We start from the raw sequence: 26,211 nt of genomic DNA, 5'->3' as shown, positions 1-26,211 counted from the left end.
AACTGCATAAAGCTTTTTGTTGATAATATTATAGCAGCTATTAAAATTCTGCTAGTGCTGAAGAAAGTACTTTCAAGCCTCATGAACAGATCATAACACATAGGACACAATTCTAAATAAGAACTTCAGTTTTAGTTATGCAATTATCAGCTGCAACACAACTTTAGACAGAGCACTGTTACATTTTCTATGAGAAAAGTTATATAATTCCAAAAGCAAGGTTCCAAAACTGCCATAACAATTACCAAGGGGAAAATATGTTTCTGGTTACACTTGCAAAAAACACGACAATTAAATACAATTGTGTACATTCACAGCCTTTCCAACATCACTCATACTTTGTACAAAACTTTCCATGTGATACAGTTCACCATTGCATTGTATCATGTCATGCATCACTTTCCCTGTGACAACTTTCTAATCCAAAGTGTTCTAGAAAGGGGATGGAGATAACATCCATGTGTTTGAGGATCTTAGGACCTGAAAGGCGGTTGGGGATAACAGTCTTGTGTTTTGGGAACTTTAATAATGGTTTTACTTTTAGAAGTATGTTTTACTAGTTTCACTTATGTGCTCTTTTAAAAGTGGGGATCAGGATAAAACTCTTAGATAATGAGGATCTGAGGACCTTACTGATGGTTTTGGAAATAACTGTCTTGTGTTTGAGAATCTGAGGACCTTAATGATGGTTTTGGAATTAAGTCTTGTTTGATAATCTGAGGATCTTAATGGTGGTTTTGGAAAAATCAGTCTTGTGTTTGAGAATCTGAGGACCTTAATGGTGGTTTTGGAAAAATCAGTCTTGTGTTTGAGAATCTGAGGACCTTTAAGGTGGTTTTGGAAATATCAGTCTTGAGTTTGAGAATCTGAGGACCTTAATGGTGGTTTTGGAAATAAGTCTTGTGTTTGAGGATCTGAGGACTTTAATGATGGTTTTACTTTCATAAATTTGTTTTACCAACTCCACTCATGTACTGCCAGCAAAACTCCATTTGTGAAAGAAAAACAGACAAAGGTTCTCAGATAGGAGTCTTCAATGCCTTAAATTTATGAATAAAAAAATTTCCTAACTTAAAATGTAAGATAACAATAATCCTTTTATAAAAACAAGAGATCTGCCTTTATTAATCCACATATATAGGTACTAATAACAATGTCATTTTTAAAGCTAAGAAAAATAATAACAATGTATGAATTTAGAGCATACTGTAACAATCATGGCTCATGTCTTATTGTTAACATTTCTAAACTACATCTATATTTTTGTTACAGTTGTAGATAATTTATGCATATCACAAAACTCGAAGTTAGAAAGTTATCAAATGAAGGCTCTCTGATTATACAGAGTAGAGCAGTCAGTGCATATGAATATAGACAACTATGGTGTCACTCCCAACTCCTCCATCCATCTCAGTCCTTCTAATGTGCTTTCTGCAACAAATGATAAGATGGTAAAATCAGTGCAAAAAAATAAATTTAAATTATTTCCATCTAAATAATTAAGCTCTGAGGTTATACAACTTTTAACAAATAGCAGAACCCACTGATCTGAAAAATAATCTAAGTATAACAATGTGGGGTTTTGAAGACCATAATGTATGTCCATTTTCATCATAATATTTGCTGAAGTGAACAAGTTTTGGGAGATTTCAGAAGCTTGAAATATAAACTGAAGCCTATGATCATTTTATGATTAGAGAAATTTGAAAGTAAATGATGTTCACCCAATCACATTAACATAAGGAAGCAAACTTCTCTCTACGTATTTAATACAGCCCTCTAGAAAGATAGAAAAGTGTGTCCTTCCCATCTATATATGATACAGACAGAGGGATGAAACTTCCAGATAACCTACACTTGGCAGAACTAGGTGACCACCCATTTAACAGATGTTATTTAGCTAAAGCTTAAGCAAAACACCAATGATAATGATCATATTTCTGGGTTAGTGTTGGAGGGGAGGGGGCTTTATAGAAACTTAATTTAGTATAAAATTTCCTTTCTTCATCTAATACATTACCTGACCGTATTATCATTATTAAGAATAGACAACAATAGAAACATCCAATCTCTATCGCTAAACTTTTAAGGGAAATAAGACTGGAGCCACTATATGAAGGAAAAACTACTCCCATAACATAAATAGACAGCACAACCAAATGTCAAGTGAACTTTTAATGAGCCGTCAGCTGTCACACAGTCAATATGCAACAGAAAGAGGAAATGCACATGCATACAACCTCTACTATGAGTACCATTTGAGGGAAATGTGACTGAAGTGCCTACATGCAGAATCGAAACTACTCCCTTAACATAACAAGTGGGACAATCAAAGATTACATGACATGTGACATCATTGCACTTGCACAGGTAATGAGAAATGGATATGTGTGTGTGCATGTGGTTTGGATTTTTAATGTAGCTTTAACAATTTTTCAGTCATATCGCTACAATATCTGCAGTGTGGCAGTTTATAGTGATGTCTAGCACTGGGGCATCATGCCGCAGACATGTAGCATGATGTCCCATCCAGTCACATTATCCTGACACCAGGCCAACCAGTCCTAACACTAACCTCTTAATGCTTGGCACCAAGCGAGGCAGTTGTTAGTACCATTTCTGTAAGTCTTTGGTATGACTTGGCAGGGGATCAAACCCACGAACTCCTGCATCTGAGGCAGACGCTCTAACCACTAGGTTAGAGCTATCCAGAAACAGATGTAAATTTCTTACAAAGGAAAATTCAGGACAATTCCAGATAAAGCTATCCCATGACTGTAAGGAAAATGAGCTGTCATTAATGGGGTCTGGTAGTCATCCTGGTCACAGCCATTTGAACTAACCAGATTCAATTCCTCAAAACACAGCTGCTTGGATCATACTTAGAGTACCACGATCAGAGCACACCTCCCCAATGCTCTGTACCCTACACCGGCTATCCATTCGATCCAGAATCAAACACAAAATTTGTTCTCTGTGCTATGTTTCACTGTCGGACTCTAGTCCAACATACCTATCCGATCTCACCCATGTATACACACCAACAAGAAACTTAAGCTCCTCTTCTGACAATCGTACACTCATTATTCCCACTTTGAAAACAAAGTCATATGGACAGTGTTCTTTTGCATACCAGGGCCCAGCAACGTGGAATGAATTGCCCACTGAACTTAGACACAAAGACACAGTGACGACATTCAAGAGGGCTCTCAAAACTCACTTATTTCGACTGCAAGAACAAACTTAAAGACCGAATAATGTTTCCTACCTGAAATATTCTCAGCATGTTTTTTTATTTTTTAATGTTTTTCTAATTTCATGGTGTTTGTTTTTGTAATAATATTATTATATGTTTTTTATCTTATAGGTATTGTCTAATGTTGTAAAGCGCTTAGAGCTTCTAAAGATTAGGCGCTATACAAAGTCCTCATTATTATTATTATTATTATATGCAATGCCAGATCTTGGGGATAGAAGCTTGAGAAAGTTGGTGGTGCATGTCTCATAATCAAAATGTTGGCAGAGATCACCCTAATTTTACATGCTGACATTTCACAAGGCATATCTGGTCATGTGAATCATCAGAGTACGACAATCATATTCAAGCCAAGATGCTAAGAGGTTATGATGCTAAGGGGTTATGCTAAGGGATTATGACATATCAATACTCAAGCCAAGATGCTAAGGGGTTATGACATGCTTTGCATGTCAATACTCAAGCCTAGATGCTAAGGGGTTATGATATGCTTTGCATGTCAATACTCAAGCCAAGATACTAAGGGGTTATGTCATGCTTGGCATATCAATACTCAAGCCAAGATGTTAAGGGGTTACGGAAATGCTTGGCATATCAATACTCAAGCCATGATGCTAAGGGGTTATGGCACACTTGGCATATCAATACTCAAGCCATGATGCCAAGGGGTTACAGCATGCTTGGCATATCAATACTCAAGCCAAGATGCTATGGGGTTACGGCATGCTTGGTATATCATACTCAAGCCAAGATGCTAAGAGGTTATGCCATGCAATGCATATCAATACTCAAGCCAAGATACTAAGGGGTTATGTCATGCTTGGCATATCAATACTCAACCCATGATGCTAAGGGGTTATGGCATGCTTGGCATATCAATACTCAAGCCAAGATACTAAGGGGTTATGTCACGCTTGGCATATCAATACTCAAGCCAAGATGTTATGTAGTTATGTTGTGTTCCCCCTGGCATGAAGACGTGTTGTCAAGTCCACTGACTGTTTTGTAGTGCCCTCAGAGCACAGTCTATTGTAAGCATTAGGACAAATGAACCATACAATCTGAATCAGAGATAGTTCAGAAAGGCATGCAACCCACTTCCAAAGCTAGGACTACTATCCAAATACTGTACATATTTTGTAAGGCAGCAGCTTCAGCAAGTTTCTAGCCTGAATTCACACTTGTCATAGTTTAAGCATGACAGAACCAAGGAATGGTTCCATTTAGGAAACAAGGTCAGAAACTGTGGTCAGTTCAGATCAAAATTGACCAGCAAGTCAGACAGAACCTTTTTCCATTTACATGCCAAGTAGAGTGGGATGGTTGTTTGTTTTACAGCCTGCCTCTTCATGATGGAACAGTTAGTTCATTTGCAACAAAACTTGTCATTGTGACTGACCTCTAGTTAGTAGTAGTTATGAACAAGGTTGTTAATGTTACTGACCTCTGGTCAGAAGTGGTTATAGACAGACTGATGGACTCGCTAGTTGGCAGCCTGGATGGCAATGCAGACAGACCAGTAGAACAGCTGCCTGTTGCAAGTCATAAAAAAACAGACCAGTTGTACAGGTGCCTGTTGCAAGTCATATAAAACAGAACATTTGTACAGGTGCCTGTTCCAGGTCATATAAAACAACAGTTGTACAGGTGCCTGTAGAAAGTTACATAAAACAGAGAGGTGCACAGGTGCCTGTACCAAGTCATATAAACAAAACAGTTGGCCAAGTGCCTGCAGCAAGTTGCATAAAAGAGAACACTTGGCCAGGTGCCTGTAGCAAGTCATATAAAACAGAACAGTTGACCAGGTGCCTGTAGCAAGTCACATAGAACAGAACAGTTGACCAGGTGCCTGTAGCAAGTCATATAAAACAGAACATTTAGCAAGGTGCCTGTAGCAAGTCATATAAAACAGAACAGTTGTAAAGGCACCTGTAGCAAGTCATATAAACCAGACAGGCTATACAGGTGCCTGTAGCAAGTCATATAAAACAGAACAGTTGGCCAAGTGCCTGCAGCAAGTTGCATAAAAGAGAACAGTTGGCCAGGTGCCTGTACCAAGTCATATAAAACAGAACAGTTGACCAGGTGCCTGTAGCAAGTCATATAAAACAGAACAGTTGACCAGGTGCCTGTAGCAAGTCATATAAAACAGAACAGTTGTAAAGGCACCTGTAGCAAGTCATATAAAACAGACAGGAAGCACAGGTACCTGTAGCAAATCATATAAAACAGAACATTTAGCCAGGTGCATGTAGCAAGTCATATAAAACAAAACAGTTGGCCAAGTGCCTGCAGCAAGTTACATAAAAGAGAACAGTTGGCCAGGTGCCTGTAGCAAGGCATATACAACAGACAGGTAGCACAGGTGCCTGCAACAAGTCATATAAAACAGAACATTTAGCCAGGTGCATGTAGCAAGTCATATAAAACAGAACAGTTGGCCAAGTGCCTGCAGTAAGTTGCATAAAAGAGAACAGTTGGCCAGGTGCCTGTAGCAAGTCATATAAAACATCACAGTTTACCAGGTGCCTGTAGCAAGTCATACAAAACATCACAGTTGACCAGGTGCCTATAGCAAGTCATATAAAACAGAACAGTTGTAAAGGCACCTGTAGCAAGTCATGTAAAACAGGCAGGTAGCACAGGTGCCTGTAGCAAGTCATATAAAACAGAACATTTAGCCAGGTGCCTGTAGCACGTCATATAAAACAGAACAATTGTAAAGGCACCTGTAGCAAGTCATATAAAACAGAACAGTTGGCCAAGTGCCTGCAGCAAGTTGCGTAAAAGAGAACAGTTGGCCAGGTGCCTGTAGCAAGTCATATAAAACAGAACAGTTGACCAGGTGCCTGTAGCAAGTCATAAAAAACGGAACAGTTGACCAGGTGCCTATAGCAAGTCATATGAAACAAAACATTTAGCCAGGTGCCTGTAGCAAGTCATATAAAACAGAACAGTTGTAAAGGCACCTGTAGCAAGTCATATAAACCAGACAGGCTATACAGGTGCCTGTAGCAAGTCATATAAAACAGAACAGTTGGCCAAGTGCCTGCAGCAAGTTGCATAAAAGAGAACAGTTGGCCAGGTGCCTGTACCAAGTCATATAAAACAGAACATTTAGCTAGGTGCCTGTAGCAAGTCATATAAAACAAAACAGTTGGCCAAGTGCCTGCAGCAAGTTGCATAAAAGAGAACAGTTGGCCAGGTGCCTGTACCAAGTCATATAAAACAGAACAGTTGACCAGGTGCCTGTAGCAAGTCATATAAAACAGAACAGTTGTAAAGGCACCTGTAGCAAGTCATATAAAACAGACAGGAAGCACAGGTGCCTGTAGCAAGTCATATAAAACAGAACATTTAGTCAGGTGCATGTAGCAAGTCATATAAAACAAAACAGTTGGCCAAGTGCCTGCAGCAAGTTACATAAAAGAGAACAGTTGGCCAGGTGCCTGTAGCAAGGCATATACAACAGACAGGTAGCACAGGTGCCTGCAACAAGTCATATAAAACAGAACATTTAGCCAGGTGCATGTAGCAAGTCATATAAAACAGAACAGTTGGCCAAGTGCCTGCAGCAAGTTGCATAAAAGAGAACAGTTGGCCAGGTGCCTGTAGCAAGTCATATAAAACATCACAGTTTACCAGGTGCCTGTAGCAAGTCATACAAAACATCACAGTTGACCAGGTGCCTATAGCAAGTCATATAAAACAGAACAGTTGTAAAGGCACCTGTAGCAAGTCATGTAAAACAGGCAGGTAGCACAGGTGCCTGTAGCAAGTCATATAAAACAGAACATTTAGCCAGGTGCCTGTAGCACATCATATAAAACAGAACAATTGTAAAGGCACCTGTAGCAAGTCATATAAAACAGAACAGTTGGCCAAGTGCCTGCAGCAAATTGCGTAAAAGAGAACAGTTGGCCAGGTGCCTGTAGCAAGTCATATAAAACAGAACAGTTGACCAGGTGCCTGTAGCAAGTCATAAAAAACGGAACAGTTGACCAGGTGCCTATAGCAAGTCATATGAAACAAAACATTTAGCCAGGTGCCTGTAGCAAGTCATATAAAACAGAACAGTTGTAAAGGCACCTGTAGCAAGTCATATAAACCAGACAGGCTATACAGGTGCCTGTAGCAAGTCATATAAAACAGAACAGTTGGCCAAGTGCCTGCAGCAAGTTGCATAAAAGAGAACAGTTGGCCAGGTGCCTGTACCAAGTCATATAAAACAGAACATTTAGCTAGGTGCCTGTAGCAAGTCATATAAAACAAAACAGTTGGCCAAGTGCCTGCAGCAAGTTGCATAAAAGAGAACAGTTGGCCAGGTGCCTGTACCAAGTCATATAAAACAGAACAGTTGACCAGGTGCCTGTAGCAAGTCATATAAAACAGAACAGTTGTAAAGGCACCTGTAGCAAGTCATATAAAACAGACAGGAAGCACAGGTGCCTGTAGCAAGTCATATAAAATAGAACATTTAGCCAGGTGCATGTAGCAAGTCATATAAAACAAAACAGTTGGCCAAGTGCCTGCAGCAAGTTACATAAAAGAGAACAGTTGGCCAGGTGCCTGTAGCAAGTCATATACAACAGACAGGTAGCACAGGTGCCTGCAACAAGTCATATAAAACAGAACATTTAGCCAGGTGCATGTAGCAAGTCATATAAAACAGAACAGTTGGCCAAGTGCCTGCAGCAAGTTGCATAAAAGAGAACAGTTGGCCAGGTGCCTGTAGCAAGTCATATAAAACATCACAGTTTACCAGGTGCCTGTAGCAAGTCATACAAAACATCACAGTTGACCAGGTGCCTATAGCAAGTCATATAAAACAGAACAGTTGTAAAGGCACCTGTAGCAAGTCATGTAAAACAGGCAGGTAGCACAGGTGCCTGTAGCAAGTCATATAAAACAGAACATTTAGCCAGGTGCCTGTAGCACGTCATATAAAACAGAACAATTGTAAAGGCACCTGTAGCAAGTCATATAAAACAGAACAGTTGGCCAAGTGCCTGCAGCAAGTTGCGTAAAAGAGAACAGTTGGCCAGGTGCCTGTAGCAAGTCATATAAAACAGAACAGTTGACCAGGTGCCTGTAGCAAGTCATAAAAAACGGAACAGTTGACCAGGTGCCTATAGCAAGTCATATGAAACAAAACAGTTGTAAAGGCACATGTAGCAAGTCATATAAAACAGACAGGTAGCACAGGTGCCTGTAGCAACTCATATAAATATGGAACATTTAGCCAAGTGCCTGTAGCAAGTCATATAAAACAGAACATTTAGCCAGGTGCCTGTAGCAAGTCATATAAAACAGAACTTTTATCCAGGTGCCTGTAGCAAGTCATATAAAACAGAACATTTAGCCAGTTGCCTGTAGCAAGTCATATAAAACAGAATATTTAGCCAGTTGCCTGTAGCAAGTCATATAAAACAGAACATTTGTATAGGCGCCTGTAGCAAGTCATATAAAACAGAACATTTAGCCAGGCACCTGTAGCAAGTCATATAAAATAGAACATTTAACCAGGTGTCTGTAGCAAGTCATATAAAACAGAACATTTAGCCAGGTGCCTGTAGCAAGTCATATAAAACTGAACATTTAGCTAGGTGCCTGTAGCAAGTCATATAAAACAGAACAGTTGTAAAGGCGCCTGTAGCAAGTTATATAAAACAGAACATTTAGCCAGGTGCCTGTAGCATGTCATATAAAACAACATTTAGCCAGGTACCTGAAGCAAGTCATATAAAACAGAACATTAAGCCAGGTGCCTGCAGCAAGTCATATAAAACAGAACATTAAGCCAGGTGCCTGAAGCAAGTAATATAAAACAGAACATTTAGCCAGATGCCTGTAGCAAGTCATATAAAACAGAACAGTTGTAAAGGCGCCTGTAGCAAGTCATATAAAACAGAACATTTAGCCATGTGCCTAAAGCAAGTCATATAAAACAGAACATTTAGCCAGTTTGCAGCAAGACTTGTAGAATCAGTGCAACCAACATCTGGTCATCAGCAGTTATGTCTGACTGGCAGATTAGGACTTCTCAATGTCTGACTGACAGGACTGGCAGATTAGGGCTTCTCAATGTCTGACTTGCAGGACTGGCTATTTTGACTTCTGCATGTCTGACTGACAGGACTGGCTGATTGAACTTCTGGATGTCTGACTGGCAGGACTGGCTGTTTTGACTTCTAGATATCTGACTGGCAGGACCGGCTGTTTTGACTTCTGGATGTCTGAAAAAGCTGGTAATACACGCCTGTGAGATCAGAACCAAACCACATTCACCTTGGCCATGGTTAAATATGCAAGGGGTGTGTGTGTGATTTGGATTTTTAACGTAGCTTTAACAATTTTTCAGTCATATCACTATGATGTTTGCAGTGTAACAGTTTGTAGTAATGTCTAGCACTTGGGCATCATGCTGCAGACATGTGGCATACCACCCAGTCACATTATCCTGACACCAGGCCAACCAGTCCTAACACTAACCTCTTAATGCTGAGCGCCAAGTGAGGCAGCTGTTAGTACCATTTTTGCAAGTCTTTGGTATGACTTGGCCGAAGATTGAACCCACAACCTCCCGCATCCGAGGCTGAAGCTCTAACCACTAGGCCACCGGAGCGGTGCAAGGTGGTGGTGGGGGTGACCTTACACTCACTGTGCTGCTAAAAGGTAAGAGCAAAATCTGCCTGAATCTGATTAAAGGCAGGATACAAACTCTCTCAAAGTACATTTCATTTTTTGGACCACATCCCCTATGACCAGCTGTATGAATACTGCCATGTGAAGATGAGGTGCACATGGTACTGACAGGGCATGTCTCAAGTGTGCCCTCAGATGGTTTAAACTTTTGACTCTTCAAATATTTTGTCACCATATCTGAAATTACATGGATTAAACACAAACAAATTATCCTTGGAAAAAAAAAGTAACCAATGCCTTGAAATCACAATAATTAACAACAATACAATGACTTCCTGATCAGATGAGTAAAATTAATGATGAATTCTGATAGATAGTGAGGGGCAATGTTGCAGTGAAAACTATACAGTATAACATCCAGTATACGGGTAGCAAGTGGGGATAATCTGAAAATGTTTCATATTTTATTTCCATGATATACAGACTAAAATTATGACAAGTTTTGTCTTTTTCAGTGGGTTGGATTTGACAGATAGGATTTATTTCCAAACATTCAATGATATTAAAACCATTCTAATGTCTTAAAATTTAACTCCATAATTATGTATATATAAATTATAAAACTTACTGACACCTGTTTTGCACTGGTTCCTTAATAGTTTTTTTATCACAATGTGCTCTACAGCTAAAAATACAATAAGGAACCCTCCCTCTCAGTAACCTTTCATGCATTATTTGTCAAGTAGCAGATAATGTTAAACTTCATTTTGGTCTTAGTGTGGAGCTCTAACATAAAAAACTTGAGGGCAGAAGATATTTACCTCACAAGAAAATATTTATTCCTATGAGAATCTCCCTATCATGTTTATCTAAAATTAGGATATTTCATTGAACTTAACTTTCCTTCATACAAGTGATATAGTCACTGGCCCATTACAAAACTTGTAATTGTTCTGTCGTTTAAATTAATATATTCTCAAATTTAAAGACAAATTTATAACATTACAAAGTCAAAACTTGCCTCCTCTGGGTTTGTATTCCAGGCCTATGTACCCATCATATCCCATTTCCTCTATAACCTTGAAGATATGCTTGTAATTGATTTCCCCATTCAAATCTGGCTCACCTCGGTCAGGAGCCTGTGCAATCTGTATGTGGCCTGCAAAACAATGACAAATGCATGAAGCCATATCTAGAAGAGTGACTGCCACTACAAGATCAAACCACGGTGACAAATTTCACCTCCATCAGTGACCCAATAAAACAAAGATAAATGCCTGCCATGATGCAGGGCTGATATTAATGTGGTCTCCATTTTCATTTGACGATGGAATGAAGATAAATATCTGACATGATGTAGGGATAATATTTATTGTGGTCCCCATTTTCATTGGACAATAGAATGAAGATAAATACATGCCATGATGTAAGACTAATATTTTCATTTGACAAGGACAATCTCAAGAGACACTACCCCTTAATGCCAAAATATCCTGCCCCAAGGTAGTGCATTTGTATTATTCTGTCCTCCATACAGTGACTGCTTTTCTTACAAAGCAATCATTTCATTACTGACAGGGAAATCTGTATGGTGTTGTATCAAAATGACGTTCTTCTGTTGTCTTTGTTATACGTCCTCTGTCAGTTGTGTTGCTGAATCACATTGTTAAATGGGTGTTTGTCTATTGACTTTGTTATAGGTCCTTAGTCAGTTATACTACTAAACTGTGTTATGAAATGTGTTTTTCTATTGGCCTTGTTATCAGTCCTCAGTCAAGTGTTTTACTATTGTTCTTATTATATATATTATTATATTGTCCTCAGTCAAGTGTTTTACTATTGTTCTTATTATAGATCCTTGATCACCAGTATGGACTCTCATCAAGATCCAGATGTAGAACAAAACAACAAAATGCTGCTTTAGGAAAAGATGGTGATAACACTGAATGTTTCCATCAGGATCTCCACCAGAAATACAATCTGGTCAGTCTCCACCAGAAATACAATCAGGTCAGTCTCAACAAGAAATACAATCTGGCCAGTCTCCACCAGAAATACAGTCTGGTCAGTCTCCACTAGAAATACAATCTGGTCAGTCTCCACCAGAAATACAATCTGGTCAGTCTCCACCAGAAATACAATCAGGTCAGTCTCAACAAGAAATACAATCTGGCCAGTCTCCACCAGAAATGCAATCTAGCCAGTCTCCACCAGAAATGCAATTTTGCCAGTCTCCACCAGAAATGCAATCTGGTCAGTCTCCTCCAGAAATACAATCTGGTCAGTTTCCACCAGACATACAATCTGGTCAGTTTCCACCAGAAATACAATCTGGTCAGTCACAACCAGAAATACAATCTGGTCAGGATCCACCAGAAATACAATCTGGCCAGTCTCCACCAGAAATACAATCTGGTCAGTTTCCACCAGAAATACAATCTGGTCAGTCAAAACCAAAATTACAATCTGTTCAGTCTCCACCAGAAATACAATCTGGTCAGTCAAAACCAAAATTACAATCTGGTCAGTCTCCACCAGAAATACAATCTGGTCAGTCACAACCAGAAATACAATCTGGTCAGTCTCCACCAGAAATACAATCTGGCCAGTCTCCACTAGAAATACAGTCTGGTCAGTCTCCACCAGAAGTACAACCTGGTCAGTCTCCACCAGAAATACAACCTGGTCAGTCTCCACCAGAAAAGCAATATGGTCAATCTCCAGCATAAATGGAATTTGGTCAGTCTCCACCAGAAATGCAATCTGGTCAGTCTCCACCAGAAATGCAATCTGGTCAGTTTCCACCAGAAATACAATCTGGTCAGTCAAAACCAAAATTACAATCTGTTCAGTCTCCACCAAAAATACAATCTGGTCAGTCACAACCAGAAATACAATCTGGTCAGGATCCACCAGAAATACAATCTGGCCAGTCTCCACCAGAAATACAATCTGGTCAGTTTCCACCAGAAATACAATCTGGTCAGTCTCCACCAGAAATATAATCTGGCCAGTCTCCACCAGAAATACAATCTGGTCAGTTTTCACCAGAAATACAAGCTGGTCAGTCTCAGGTTCAGCTAGCGTAGGTATGTGGTAAAGCCTGACAGTAGCTTCTCTTTGTTCAGTGGTTCTTCCCTGGGTTTTCCAGGGTTTTTCCTCCACCAGTTATACTGGCTGCCATGTATAGCCTATTTTGTGCTGAAAAATGGCGCTAAACCCTAGAACAACAACCATTGCAATACACAAAATGGTCATCAAGCACACACTTTGAGCTTAGGAATGCAAATGTATAGCCATGTGCCAATTCAAATCAGAGATTTATAACCCAAGCCAGCTTCCTGTTAGGAATGAAAATGTATGGCCATGTGCCAATTCAACTCAGATTTATATTACGATGCCAGCTTCCCGTTAGCAATGAAAATGTATGGCCATGTGCCAATTCAACAAAGAGATTTATAATCCAAGCCAGCTTCCTGTTAGGAATGAAAATGAATGGCATTGTGCCAATTCAACTCAGATTTATATTCCAATGCCAGCTACAAGTTAGGAATGAAAATGTACGGCCATGTGCCAATTCAACTCAGATTTATATTACGATGCCAGCTTCCCGTTAGCAATGAAAATGTATGGCCATGTGCCAATTCAACAAAGAGATTTATAATCCAAGCCAGCTTCCTGTTAGGAACGAAAATGTATGGCCATGTGCCAATTCAACAAAGAGATTTATAATCCTAGCCAGCTTCCTGTTAGGAATGAAAATGAATGGCATTATGCCAATTCAACTCAGATTTATATTCCAATGCCAGCTACAAGTTAGGAATGAAAATGTACGGCCATGTGCCAATTCAACTCAGAGATTTATAGTCCAAGCCAGCTTCCTGTTGGGATTGAAAATGTATGGCTGTGTGCCAATTCAACTCAGATTTATATTCCGATGCCAGCTACAAGTTAGGAATGAAAATGTACGGCCATGTGCCAATTCAACTCAGAGATTTATAGTTCAAGCCAGCTTCCTGTTGGGATTGAAAATGTATGGCTGTGTGCCAATTCAACTCAGATTTATATTCCGATGCCAGCTACAAGTTAGGAATGAAAATGTACGGCCATGTGCCAATTCAACTCAGAGATTTATAGTCCAAGCCAGCTTCCCGTTAGGAATGAAAATGAATGGCCATGTGCCAATTCAACTCAAGAGATGCAGATCAGTATAAACACAAATCAGAATGATACTTTATTGATACAGGTCAGTATAAACACAAAGTAGAATGATACTTGATTGATACAGGTCAGTATAAATACAAAGCAGAATGTTACTTTATTCATGCAGGTCAGTACAAACACAAAGCAGAATGATACTTTATTGATACAGGTCAGTAGTACAAAAACAAAGCAGAATGTTACTTTATTGATACAGGTCAGTACAAACACATAGCAGAATGTTACCTTATTGATACAGGTCAGTACAAACACAAAGCAGAATGTTACTTTACTGATACAGGTCAGTACAAACACAATGAGAAAAAGAAGGGTCCTAATATTTTTTGTTGACAAATTTTTATGCATAAAATTTTTTGTAAAAAACCCACACAAATAAATAAGTGCTTATATGTTTTATAATCTATTTCTGCTTGATCCGAAAAATAAATCAGCCAACTTTCATTTAAACAGACAAAGGTGTAAATAAGTGTAAACAGTCTGTTAAGTTTCACTTGTTTAATAAACCAAATTAAATGCAAAACTATATAAAAAAAATTACCTATGAAAGGCATTGCAGCTTTCAAATTTGCTGTCAGGTCTCCTGCTATAAGTTGGACATGAAACACATCCTGAAAATAAAAGAGAAAATTCAGATTAATCTAACAGGAACCAACAGATTGCAACATTTGCTCTTACTTTATTTACCAACCAAAAAGTAAAAGAAAACTTCCATAGGAAATCTGTTGAAAATACCGTCAACCACAAAACTATCACAAACAAAATATTTTGGTAAAATCACTAAAAGGTTATTCATAGTACAGACTATGATATATTTTTCAATACAAGCATTTAACTTAATTTTAAAATTTCACTTGAGGATGGATTAAATGCTATATCATTAAAAACTCAAGGAGTTTTTTTATACAGCCACTGTAAGTCCATTTATTGTGGACACCATGTTGAAAACCAAGTTACATGCAGTCACAGACATTTTAGAATTGTATACATGTTTTTAAAAAAAATGTTTATCTTACAAGGAAAATAACATACATATCCACTTTCTCAAGATCTTTGGAAGAATGAATGAATGGAAAGTTTCACACACATCTTTCAATGTCTATCTTTAACTCTGTATACAATGGCATATATAATTTAAAAAAAAAAAAACAATTTCTTGAAATTACCCCTTTTTGACAATTTTCAAGCAATGTCCTCAAAAATGGGCCAGAAGAAACAAGTATAAAATCTACGACAACCATATATCTAGTCAATAAAGGTGGAATAAAACTGTGAGAGAAGTGATGAGTTACTGTGAGTGAGAGTGTAATTTCATGGCATAAAACATCACTATTATCAAAACTATAAATATAAAAGACAGTCTTTCCAGCAACCCTTTGTGACAAAATACAAATTAAGTAATGATGACAATAGCAAGATTTAATTACAAACAGTAACACAGAATTTATGTAACTTACTGATAAAATAAAACCTTTACTTGACTTTCACAAACTGAACAGTAGCATGCTCTTACTTACACACTAACTGGTTCCTTACCCCAGATTGCCCCTAAAGTACATGTGCCTGCTTGGGTCATTACACAATTTATCATGGCCACAAAACTTCAAAAGAGCAACGCAGAAACAATGAATTGATAGGTGTCCCTAAATTACATTATTGTAATCACAAATAGGTACAAATATTTCATCAACTGCCACTAGAACAAGCAAATTAATTGTTTGTTGTTTCCAAAATCCTCACCGAACATTGACATTGTTCAAATGGTTTACATTCAGTTTTGAATTGTCCCCTTCAACATGTAACTGTAAAGGTGAGGTTACTTATCTCTACCTTTTGTGACCATTATGGCTCGAATCAATGACCACTATGGTTTAAATAGATAATTATAGTTTGAATAGATGACCACTATTTTTTTTAATAGATGACCACTATGGTTTAAAGACATCTATGCATGTGTTCTCAAGTCCATTTATAGTTGTTGTTTTAAAATATTTTTGCATTGTTTTGGACTGTCAACTTTAATTTTGTTTTACAAGCTAAAAAAATTAAATTAATTGTTCTAGTGGCAGCTGATTACATATCTATATCGTTTCATAATTATAATTAATGTAATCTATATACACTTATCAGCTTTAATTAATTACAACATATAGTAGTTTCAGCTGTGCTTATTTGAAGTCACATGATCTGAAGTTACATAACTTGAAATCACATGACTAATATACACTGTATAAGATGAAATAACCGAAATGAGAATATAAACCACACACACCCAGCTCAACATCAAAGAACTAATACATGAATTCGCATTGCTATACTGTGCATAATCAATTTTCAACATAAAATTGTATAAAAAAAACATTGCAATGGTAAGGAGATTTTGGAAAATGTTGGGAAAATTTGGGAGTCTTACAAAAAAGAAAGGACTGGAAGGAAAAGTTGTAAAAACTGGGACCAAGACTGACAATAACATGTCTGGATTCAATTTAGTGATTCACAGTTCAGGTCTAATACAGTTCAGGTCTAGTCTGCATTCAGCCTGATGGTTACACAATTCAGGTCTAGTCTGGGTTCAATTTGGTGGTTACACAGTTCAAGTCAGTCTGTGTTCTGTTTGGTGGTTACACAAATCAAGTCTAGCCTCCATCTAATTTGGTGGTTATACAATTAAAGTCTAGTCTGGGTTCAATTCGGTGGTTATGCAGTTCAAGTCTAGTCTGTGTTCTGTTTGGTGGTTACACAAATCAAGTCTAGCCTCCATCTAATTTGGTGGTTATACAATTCAAGTCTAGTCTGGGTTCAATTTGGTGGTTACAAAACTCAAGTCATGTCTGGATTTAATTTGGTGGTTACACAGTTCAAGTCTAGTCTGGGTTCAACTTGGTGGTTACACAATTCAAGTCTAGTCTGGATTTCATTTGGTAGTTACACAGTTCAAGTCTAGTCTGGGTTCAATTTGGTGGTTCCACAGTTCAGGTTTAGTCTGCATTCAATTTTGGTGGTTACACAGTTCTAGTCTAGTCTGGATTAAATTTAGTGATAACACAATTCAAGTCTAGTCTGGATTAAATTTAGAGATAACACAGTTCAGGTCTAGTCTGGATTAAATTTAGTGATAACACAATTCAGGTCATGTCTGGATTAAATTTAGTGATAACACAGTTCAGGTCTAGTCTGGATTAAATTTAGTGATAACACAATTCAGGTCTGAAACTTCTTACTATAAAATCAATAAACTCTGTTGTAACTAGTCAATATGTCTTTTCATGCTTACAGTGTTATTCAGTTGTAACAAGACAATATGTCTTTTCATGCCTACAGTGTTATTCAGTTGTAACTAGTCAATATGTCTTTTCTTGTTTACAGTGTTATTCAGTTGTAACTAGTCAATATGTCTTTTCATGCTTAGTGGTATTCAGCTGTAACCAGGCAATATGTATTTTATTATAAAAACAATTACAATAAATTCAGTTGTAACTAGTCAATATGTCTTTTATTATAAAAACAATCACAATAAATTCACTTGTAACTAGTCAATATGTCTTTTCATGCTTAAGAAATTTCACACATGATATGAGCAAGCCTTATCTAAAGTACTCACAAATTGCAATTTTAAATTGGGGTGATCGATTCTCTTGATATATTCTAAAGCTGTAACGAAAGAAAACAACATGTATTACAATAAACTGTAGCAAGCAACTGTTTGGCAATTTGAAACATTGAATTTTTAAAGATTGAGCAATAATATTCTTTACCCATTTGCAATCTTTAATGTTGATTTGTTTTAGATGCGTTGTTTTTATGTGCAAACTGTATCATCATATATTATGGGCATTTTAGGAAAAGATGACTACGATGTCACAAGTTTACATTCAGGTCTTCACCAGAGGTACAATCTAGCCAGTCTCGCTAGATCCATTACAATATACACAATGGTGCGTTAATCTTGTGCAACAGGAACATGTCCATAATAACAATACAGATGACTGGAAGGTGTTTAGCTTTTAATATTAAGTATGACTCTAATGAAAAGTGAAAAATGTGTGAAAATGTAAGATCTTATCTATGCGCACAAATCACATGGCAATGGAAGATTTGCATGATGTTGTCATCTGCAGCAGACATGATGAAAATGGGGATTAAATAAATTTGCCAATGACGATTGAAATATTGGTAACAAAATCGATCAGTCACATCTGATCCCATCCAAGTTCTTCATGGTATAAGCTCACTGTTCAAGTTTGATCAAAAACTGATTAAAAACTTGGCTTCTAGAGTGTTAACAAACTCTGCTAATCAGCTGTAACATCATCTTGTTAATACGCATATATTTAGTTTATTAATTAACTTGTCTGAGATATTATTGGCATTAGCAAATCTTCCAAATCTGCTCAAAACTGGATGAAAAATATGGCCTTTAGTCGAAACATCAATCAGGTGCAAATCACCTAATTATTATGCAGAGATCTCACTCATTATCAATTTTGTACAAGGTTTTGAAGGTATAAGCCCATATTCCAAGTATGACTGAAATCTGATCAGAATATAGACTCCAGAGTGATAACAAGTAATTGATGATGGATGGTCAGACAATTCATGAAAGACAATGGGACATACCATAAGCTCACAATGACCTTACAGCCATGTGAACAAAAAAATACACACTTTTCTGACGCTTAAAATACAGTAAGTTTAGATAATATCATCACATTGGGGATCATTTTCAAAACCATGAATTTCTTATGAAATTAGGAATCATTTTAAAAAAAACATGAATTTCTTATGAAATAAGGAATCATTTTAAAAAAACATGAATTTCTTAAGAAATCAGGAATCATTGTTACAATACATACATTCTTGGGAAATAAAGAATTATCACATGTAAGCATGTGTGGTGCATCTCTCTGATTTTACAAAGATATTTTTCCATGCAGGTTTCATAATAAATTTAGCTTACCAAAGGCAGAACCTTGATCAAAAAAGCTAACTGTTTAAACAATATTTGACAGAGAGTAGTGGTTTACACAAGTTTCACTGTACATTGTTTGTTTGGATTTTTTTCTTTCATGTTCTTTTTCTCTTAAATAATAAAAAGAATGTGCCTGTTTTTCTATCTGAAATCTACAAACCTCATTTTGGAATACAAACCTTGATGTGGACTGGTTAGGAAGTAGTTTGGAGCTGTAACCCTGGTATTGAGTGGTTCTATTAATGCCATTATCCCCTCCTGTAATTGTTCAAAACTTTAATTAATTTCTATTCCTTAATCTTACCCAAAACCTACTGGTAATGCTTTGTTACAATCATCACATCAACTATACCTTCAAGGGAGATAATTTTACAACTCATTTAACCAATCACACTCCTGCCTATGCCAACTTTCCAGACAGTCAAAAAGGGTTGGGGAAGGGGTCAGTGGGCACAGTCTACATCACAAGGTCTATTCTACAACAGACAACTGCAGCATCTAATCCTTTTCCTAGAGAATCATGCAGAAGAAGAAGAAAAAACAAATAAATGAAAATCTCCTGCATTATGTTTTCAAACCCTGAAGTCATTTTATTTTATTTAATCCTACCTATATTCTAAAAATTGTCCCTTTTTACAAATAGGGGGTTTATGCCCCTTTAATTTTCAGTTCTAGAATAATCAGGGGGACATAACTGTTCTACATGTTACTATACCCACAAAAGGCACATGTAAACCATATTTATATAAAACTGCATCAGAATAATTTTGAGTTGAATGGTTCTTGACCTATGCAGTTGCAAGAACATCCTATATGAAGCTATGAAGTTATATGTCAAGGTCCATAACTCTATTCATACAACAGCTGCTAGGACAAACATATAAATTCACATCTAGGGCCATGATTCAATGTACACACCAAAATGCATCAGAAACTATACTGAATGGTTCCTGTGCTATGCTGATTACAAAGATCTGCTGAAATGGAAATGTAATACTGAATGCTACAGGGCAATAACTCTGTCTAATATGAATTTAAAAAAGATAAAACCTTTAAAAGGCACATCTTCACTGATTACATTTAGTTTTAATTGACAATCAGATAGACAGATGGACAGAATGACTGATTGCACACATGCATAATATTATATATCCATTTATTTATCTATCTACTGTCCATCTTTCCATCTGTCCATCCATCCATTTATCTATCAACTTTATAAGATTTTTGGTCATCACAGACTTACTTTTTGCAACCTGTCTGCAGCATACCGGAGATTTTCAAGGTAAGTTTTCTCCATGTCTTTGAAGTCAAGGCCAGTTTTTCGACCAGCCATCACATGCATTCTGAAGAGCAGGACAACAAGCATCACTAATAACATCATAAAGAATATCAGATAACAATTTAATTCTACCAAGATAATCCTATACTGAAGCTAAGCCTAACACCCACCTTGTACAGCATCAGATTTGCAATCAAAATGTCATGGGTTTGAAACCCATGCAGGCAGCTGCTACTACCATTTTTATAAGTATTTGATATGACTCAGCCAATGTTCAAACCCAAAACCTCCTGCATCCAAGGTGGACGCTCCACCCACTTAAGCCACCGGGGTGGCAGAAACTATTGCTAAACCAGAAATGGGCCATCACATAAACACTTCTGGTCTTTGAACAGGACAGCTAAAATTATGTAAAGCACATGTGAAAATTTCCAAAATACAATTCTGAACTTTATGCTGTTCTACCTTTACTTACAGTATTGTTACTGAAAATCAGATTTTTGGTAAAAAAAATAAGTATTAATTCAAATTTTGTGTTCAGTACTTTCTGTATGGATAAGGTCTTGTCTCAAAATAATGATTAAAAAAAACATTATTTCAGGTATAGATTTGGATCTGCATGCAGCAGCATAATACAAGATCAAGCCTTGAAATCATAAAACTATTAAGCTCAAGTTTGATCCAGAGATTTGTTTAATCAGTGGCAATTGATATTACACATGAAAGCTCATTTCTGATTGGTTGATAATGGAAACTCTATCTCTGACTGAAGTTCAGATGATCTTCAAGCCAGGCCTGCATCTAAAACCATACACAGAACAAACAGCATCGATTCCATGCCCTTCCTTGCTGGGTATTTGTTAAACAGCTCACTTTGGTCAATGCCCTTCAAAGCTGAGTATGTGTTCAACAGATCACCTGGATCTATGTCCTTCATAGCTGGGTATGTGTTCAACAGATCACCTGGATCTATGCCATTCATAGCTGGGTATGTGTTCAACAGATCACCTGGATCTATGCCATTCATAGCTCACCATGGTTTACTTTCTTCATAATGGGAGATATGTTAAAAACAAGCATATTGTTCTTGTATGGGTTATAAACAGACAAACTGTCTGATCAAAGAAAAAAACTAAACAACCTAACTGAAAAAAAATACTACTTCACCTTTTACATTCTAAAGCTTTAGCATATCCAATAGACATCTCCAGTTTTTCATGAAATTCATCCACCCGCCCTGGAATTGCAGCTATTCCAAGATCTCCAGCTTCCATGTTTCCTGCAGGACAATATGTACATAAAATTAAAAGTGTCTCAACTGCATTAACGTATTCCCCTGTATCATACTTAAAAAATGTTAAAAACAAAACTTTGAACAATACTGACCTCATCATTGGAATAGTGATACTTGTGACTCACCATGCTGATGCATGAAAAACAAAACAAAAATTCATACCAGAATAAAATTCTGAAAACCCAGGAGAAAAATAAATTACTAGGGAAGCATTATTATGTTAAAATATTTGATGCAACATACTGGTGCCAATAAAATGTATTTCCACATTTAAATTAGAATGTAAAATAAAATGTTTTACATAACTCACCTCTAACTTCACTAGTCTTCAGTAGCCATTGTAAACATTGAAAATAAATTCCCACTAAAGTGATCTTGGCTCCATTTCTAACTAAGGATTTTCTTTCAACATTTTATCTTTACATCTCAAACTGAAATCTGAATTTTAAATTGGGTCTATATTGCAGCATTGTGCTGATACATGTATGTTGTGAAACCAACTACCTACATTCCTACCCACCTACCTATCTACCCACCTACGTACGCACCCATCCACCCACCTACCTACCTACCCAACTACCTACTATGACTTGGCATAAAAGACATAATTTTTTGAAAATAGCATTATTTTCTGTCATATCAGGTAATAAGTTCACCTCTGTCTGCGTGGGTTCGAGTCTCGGATTCGGCCAATGTGGGTATGTGAGAAAGCTTGCCAGTAGCTTCTCATAGGTCAGTGGTTCTTTCCAGGGTTTTCGCAAGTTCTTCCTCCACCATTTATACTGGCTGCCATGTATAGCCTATCTTGTGCTGAAAAATGGTGTTAAAGCCTACAACAACAACAACAACCTAAGCATAAAATATAGGTTACAGTGACTTTATTTGGATACAAGGACACATTTGTAACAGAGATCAAGTTTCATGATTGAAACAGAAACAGCTCACAAGAAATTAACTTTAAACATAAAACTTGAAGTCACTGAGCATGAAATAGAAGTCAGGGAGATCTCTTCTGGCAAAAGGACATAGAATCTATCATACCCAATTTTATGATTCTAAGTTGCATAAAGTGTGCCAAAAACAAGTCTGATCAAGAACTAAATGAAAAAACTTACAGTAATCAAATCCAGGAGAAAATTAAATGTAGGTCACAATGAGCCTCATTTGTTGCAAGAGTATGGTAGCAATAGATGAATAACATTATCAATTTTATTATCCTAGCATGAATATAATACTGGAGGAATGGCACCATTTTCACTTAAGGACAACTAGACATCATAAAAAATTTCCAAGTGAAAAACCCATGCTGATAAGAAAATCTACTCTGGAGGAATGGCACCATTTTCACTTAAGGACAACTAGACATCATATAAAGTTTCCAAGTGAAAAACCCATGCTGATAAGAAAATCTACTCTGGAGGAATGGCACCATTTTCACTTAAGGACAACTAGACATCATAAAAAGTTTCCAAGTGAAAAAACCCATGCTGATAAGAAAATCCACTCTGGAGGAATGGCACCATTTTCACTTAAGGACAACCAGACATCATAAAAAGTTTCCAAGTGAAAAACCCATGCTGATAAGAAAATCCACTCTGGAGGAATGGCACCATTTTCACTTAAGGGCAACTAGACATCATAAAAAGTTTCCAAGTGAAAAACCCATGCTGATAAGAAAATCCACTCTGGAGGCATGGCACCATTTTCACTTAAGATCAATGAGACCATGAGATGAATCTGTGTGAAAGTTGTATGGCAATCCTCCATACAGCTAAATAGAAGTAACAGTAACAAATTTGCGCATATGAATGGGCAGACAACAGACTATGGATGGACAATGGACAACAAGCTCTTTTGGTCTTTGATCAGCGGAGCTTAAAATTGGGCTAATTAAATGAAATCTTGCTTGCCAACAATTGTTTTTACTTGCCTGGCCAAGAAATAGTCAGTCCCCACTAAAATGTTTCCTCAGTGAATTCTAGTTACAGAGTAACAATAAAATTCCTGTTAGACATTTTGGATTTTACTAATTAAATACAACAACAAAAACACTTTAACCATGTTCTCTTCCAGGCTTGTTTCAGTTATACATAGTTTATACACAGACATAAATTTTATTCTAAAAGAAGAAAACAATATTTTGAGAAACTAGAAATTGGTGGGGGGAGGCTCCCATCTTTAAAACAATGAAATGTCCATGATAATACCCAGAAATAAATGCCAATGTAGCCATCTATAAAACAACCTGCATGGCTTCAAAGTTTTTAACATAATGAAACCCCTGACGTATGTTCTGGCCTTTGACATGAGAGGAATTTGAAGTTCTCTGACATGATACATAGCGAATATGTCTCTTGAATTATAAATGAATTATAAATAAATTCAGATCATTATAATTGGAGATAAACATTTTTATTTGAATCAGAGTCTAGAACATTAGTTTTTCACTTAAAAAATCCATAACTTGTTAACAGCTGTGAATGTTTTAGGAAACTGACCTACATACTGGCTCTATCATTGTGTCTTAGCTTTTTATATCGATGTTGTATATTTGAAAAATTACTCATTCCTACCTTAACATCCAAGGTAGACTCAGCCTTATTGTTGTTCAGTTTGTAGTTTTGGTGGACTTATTTATTCAAATTATTATTCACTTGAATTACAAAGTAGATCAAAAAAACGTTTGGTCTAAGTCATTATTTGGAATTATTGTTAACTTATTCAAGGACCTTCTGGATTATATTATTGTGTTACATCAAGACTGTTAACACATTGCCACATTCCAGGCCACTGGCACATTAGCACATTTGAGACTATAGGCACTTCAGCATATTCAATATTGGAATTTATTCAGATTGTCACTGGAATTTATTTGGAACTCTACACGTTTGGTATTGTGATAAAACTTTCAAGACTATTTTGAGATTTAATTTTACAATACTGTAAGTTCTTTTTAAATTTTCACTCTGTACTCTAGGGAAATAAATTATTTGTTGAATTTTATAACACTTTTCTGTTACTTAGTTTAAGACCATAGAATTGTAACACATGGCTTTGCCTCACTCTATACCATGACACAATTATCATGATAAAACAGCAAAGCCTATAAAATGGATCCAAATTTTCAGCATTTAAATGTATGTATGTGTGTGTGTGTGTGTGTGTGTGTATGTATGTATGTAAGCATGCATGTATGAGGGAGGGAGGGAGGGATGAATGGAAGGATGGATGGATGGATAGATCTATGCAGTGTCCCAGATAATATCTGGACCTATTGGGTATTTCACTCATACAATTAATAGTGAGATTAGAATTTTAGCTAAAATAATTGGGTATTTTTCAATATTAAATGATGAGCATTTACAACTGAAAAACACCCAATAATGTCTGTTCATGTTCTTACATTGTATCAATTTCTCTGCACTCGCATTTACCATCATAGCATCTCTGTATATTTTTCACTTTGTATTTGGTAAAATGCATACCTCTCAGCCTTTTCTCTTTATCATTTACACTTACATCAATTACTTCCAAGCATGGTACTGATTATCTCAACAAATCACACTTCATTCTTACTGCCAATGGGCTGAAGAAAATAAAACTGAGAATTGTTGAAATTTTCAATATACTTTCAGGCTTCGCACATTTTCTGTTTTTTTAACATTTTTAGCATCTGTGTGATATTAGCTGAACACTTGGTTTTATGAAATAAACAAAGAAAAAAGTACCCTGTGAATTGCGACAAAAGAAGTTAGACTGGTTTACCATACTTGTAGACGCACTTTACTTCATCAATAATAAGTGGCACCAGATGATACAAGACAAGATGTTGTTGTTTGTTGACACAACAGAAACATCAATCTTTTGAGTGAAATAAAAATGCTTATGTTTCATTATTATTTAGTACAAGTCAAAGCTATGTCATTTTTTATCCATTCTCTTATAGTGCAACAACACACCAAGATAACAAGTGATGTCATACTGATGACATCATATCCAATGATCACATGATCCTGACCAGCACAGCAACTGCTAATTTCGCAAAAGAAGACTATCTTAAGTAACTGGAAATTTTAAATCTCTTAATTTGTTCTGCACTACTAGCCAATGGATTTTTCTACCAATGCAAAATTATATGGCTGAAATGAAACCAAAATATTCATCCTATTGTAAATCTTCAAGTTTAGAATTTATAATTTTGTATGTTAATATCCTTAAATACTTTTAGTATCATATTAAAAAACACCTATTTTCTTACCAATATTTAAATATGAATTTGTAAATTATTTCAAAGAATGATCTGTATGTACATTTTTGTAATTAGAGGTGAGAGCAATTATGTAAATATTTAAAAGTCTCAACTTTTCACTTCCTTCAACTCTACCATCTTTGTTAAAGTCAATAATAAAAATTGTACGTTGTTAACTACCTACCTCACACGTACATGATTAAAAAGACAAGTTTACATATTCCGAACCTTTAATTCAAAAAGCAGGAATATTATTAGGTAAAATAAATGGTTTGAAAATATGAGACAGAAACTGAGT

At 36.6% G+C, this 26,211-nt stretch overlaps 1 protein-coding gene across 2 annotated transcripts in view; it reads right to left on the bottom strand.

Moving 5' to 3' along the window:
* Positions 1-1,095: 1,095 nt before the first annotated feature.
* Positions 1,096-26,211, bottom strand: part of LOC149808030 (putative hydroxypyruvate isomerase) — a 29,323-nt gene continuing 4,207 nt past the window's right edge. For both annotated transcript variants that reach the window (XM_089972797.1, XM_089972806.1), the window contains exons 2-7: positions 21,538-21,649; positions 20,335-20,434; positions 19,268-19,346; positions 17,721-17,770; positions 14,661-14,730; positions 1,096-11,060 (exon numbers count right to left, since the gene is read on the bottom strand). In XM_089972797.1, coding sequence (XP_089828923.1) covers positions 10,912-11,060; positions 14,661-14,730; positions 17,721-17,770; positions 19,268-19,346; positions 20,335-20,434; positions 21,538-21,649 — 560 coding nt within the window. In that variant the 3' untranslated portion in view covers positions 1,096-10,911. The remainder of the gene's footprint in view (positions 11,061-14,660; positions 14,731-17,720; positions 17,771-19,267; positions 19,347-20,334; positions 20,435-21,537; positions 21,650-26,211) is intronic.

Source organism: Sinohyriopsis cumingii, chromosome 1 (genome assembly GCF_028554795.1).
Source record: "Sinohyriopsis cumingii isolate HCF-2022 chromosome 1, ASM2855479v2, whole genome shotgun sequence".
Lineage (NCBI taxonomy): Eukaryota > Metazoa > Mollusca > Bivalvia > Unionida > Unionidae > Sinohyriopsis > Sinohyriopsis cumingii.
Note: the sequence above shows the minus strand (reverse complement) of the source record. Positions and strands in the feature narration are given on the sequence as shown.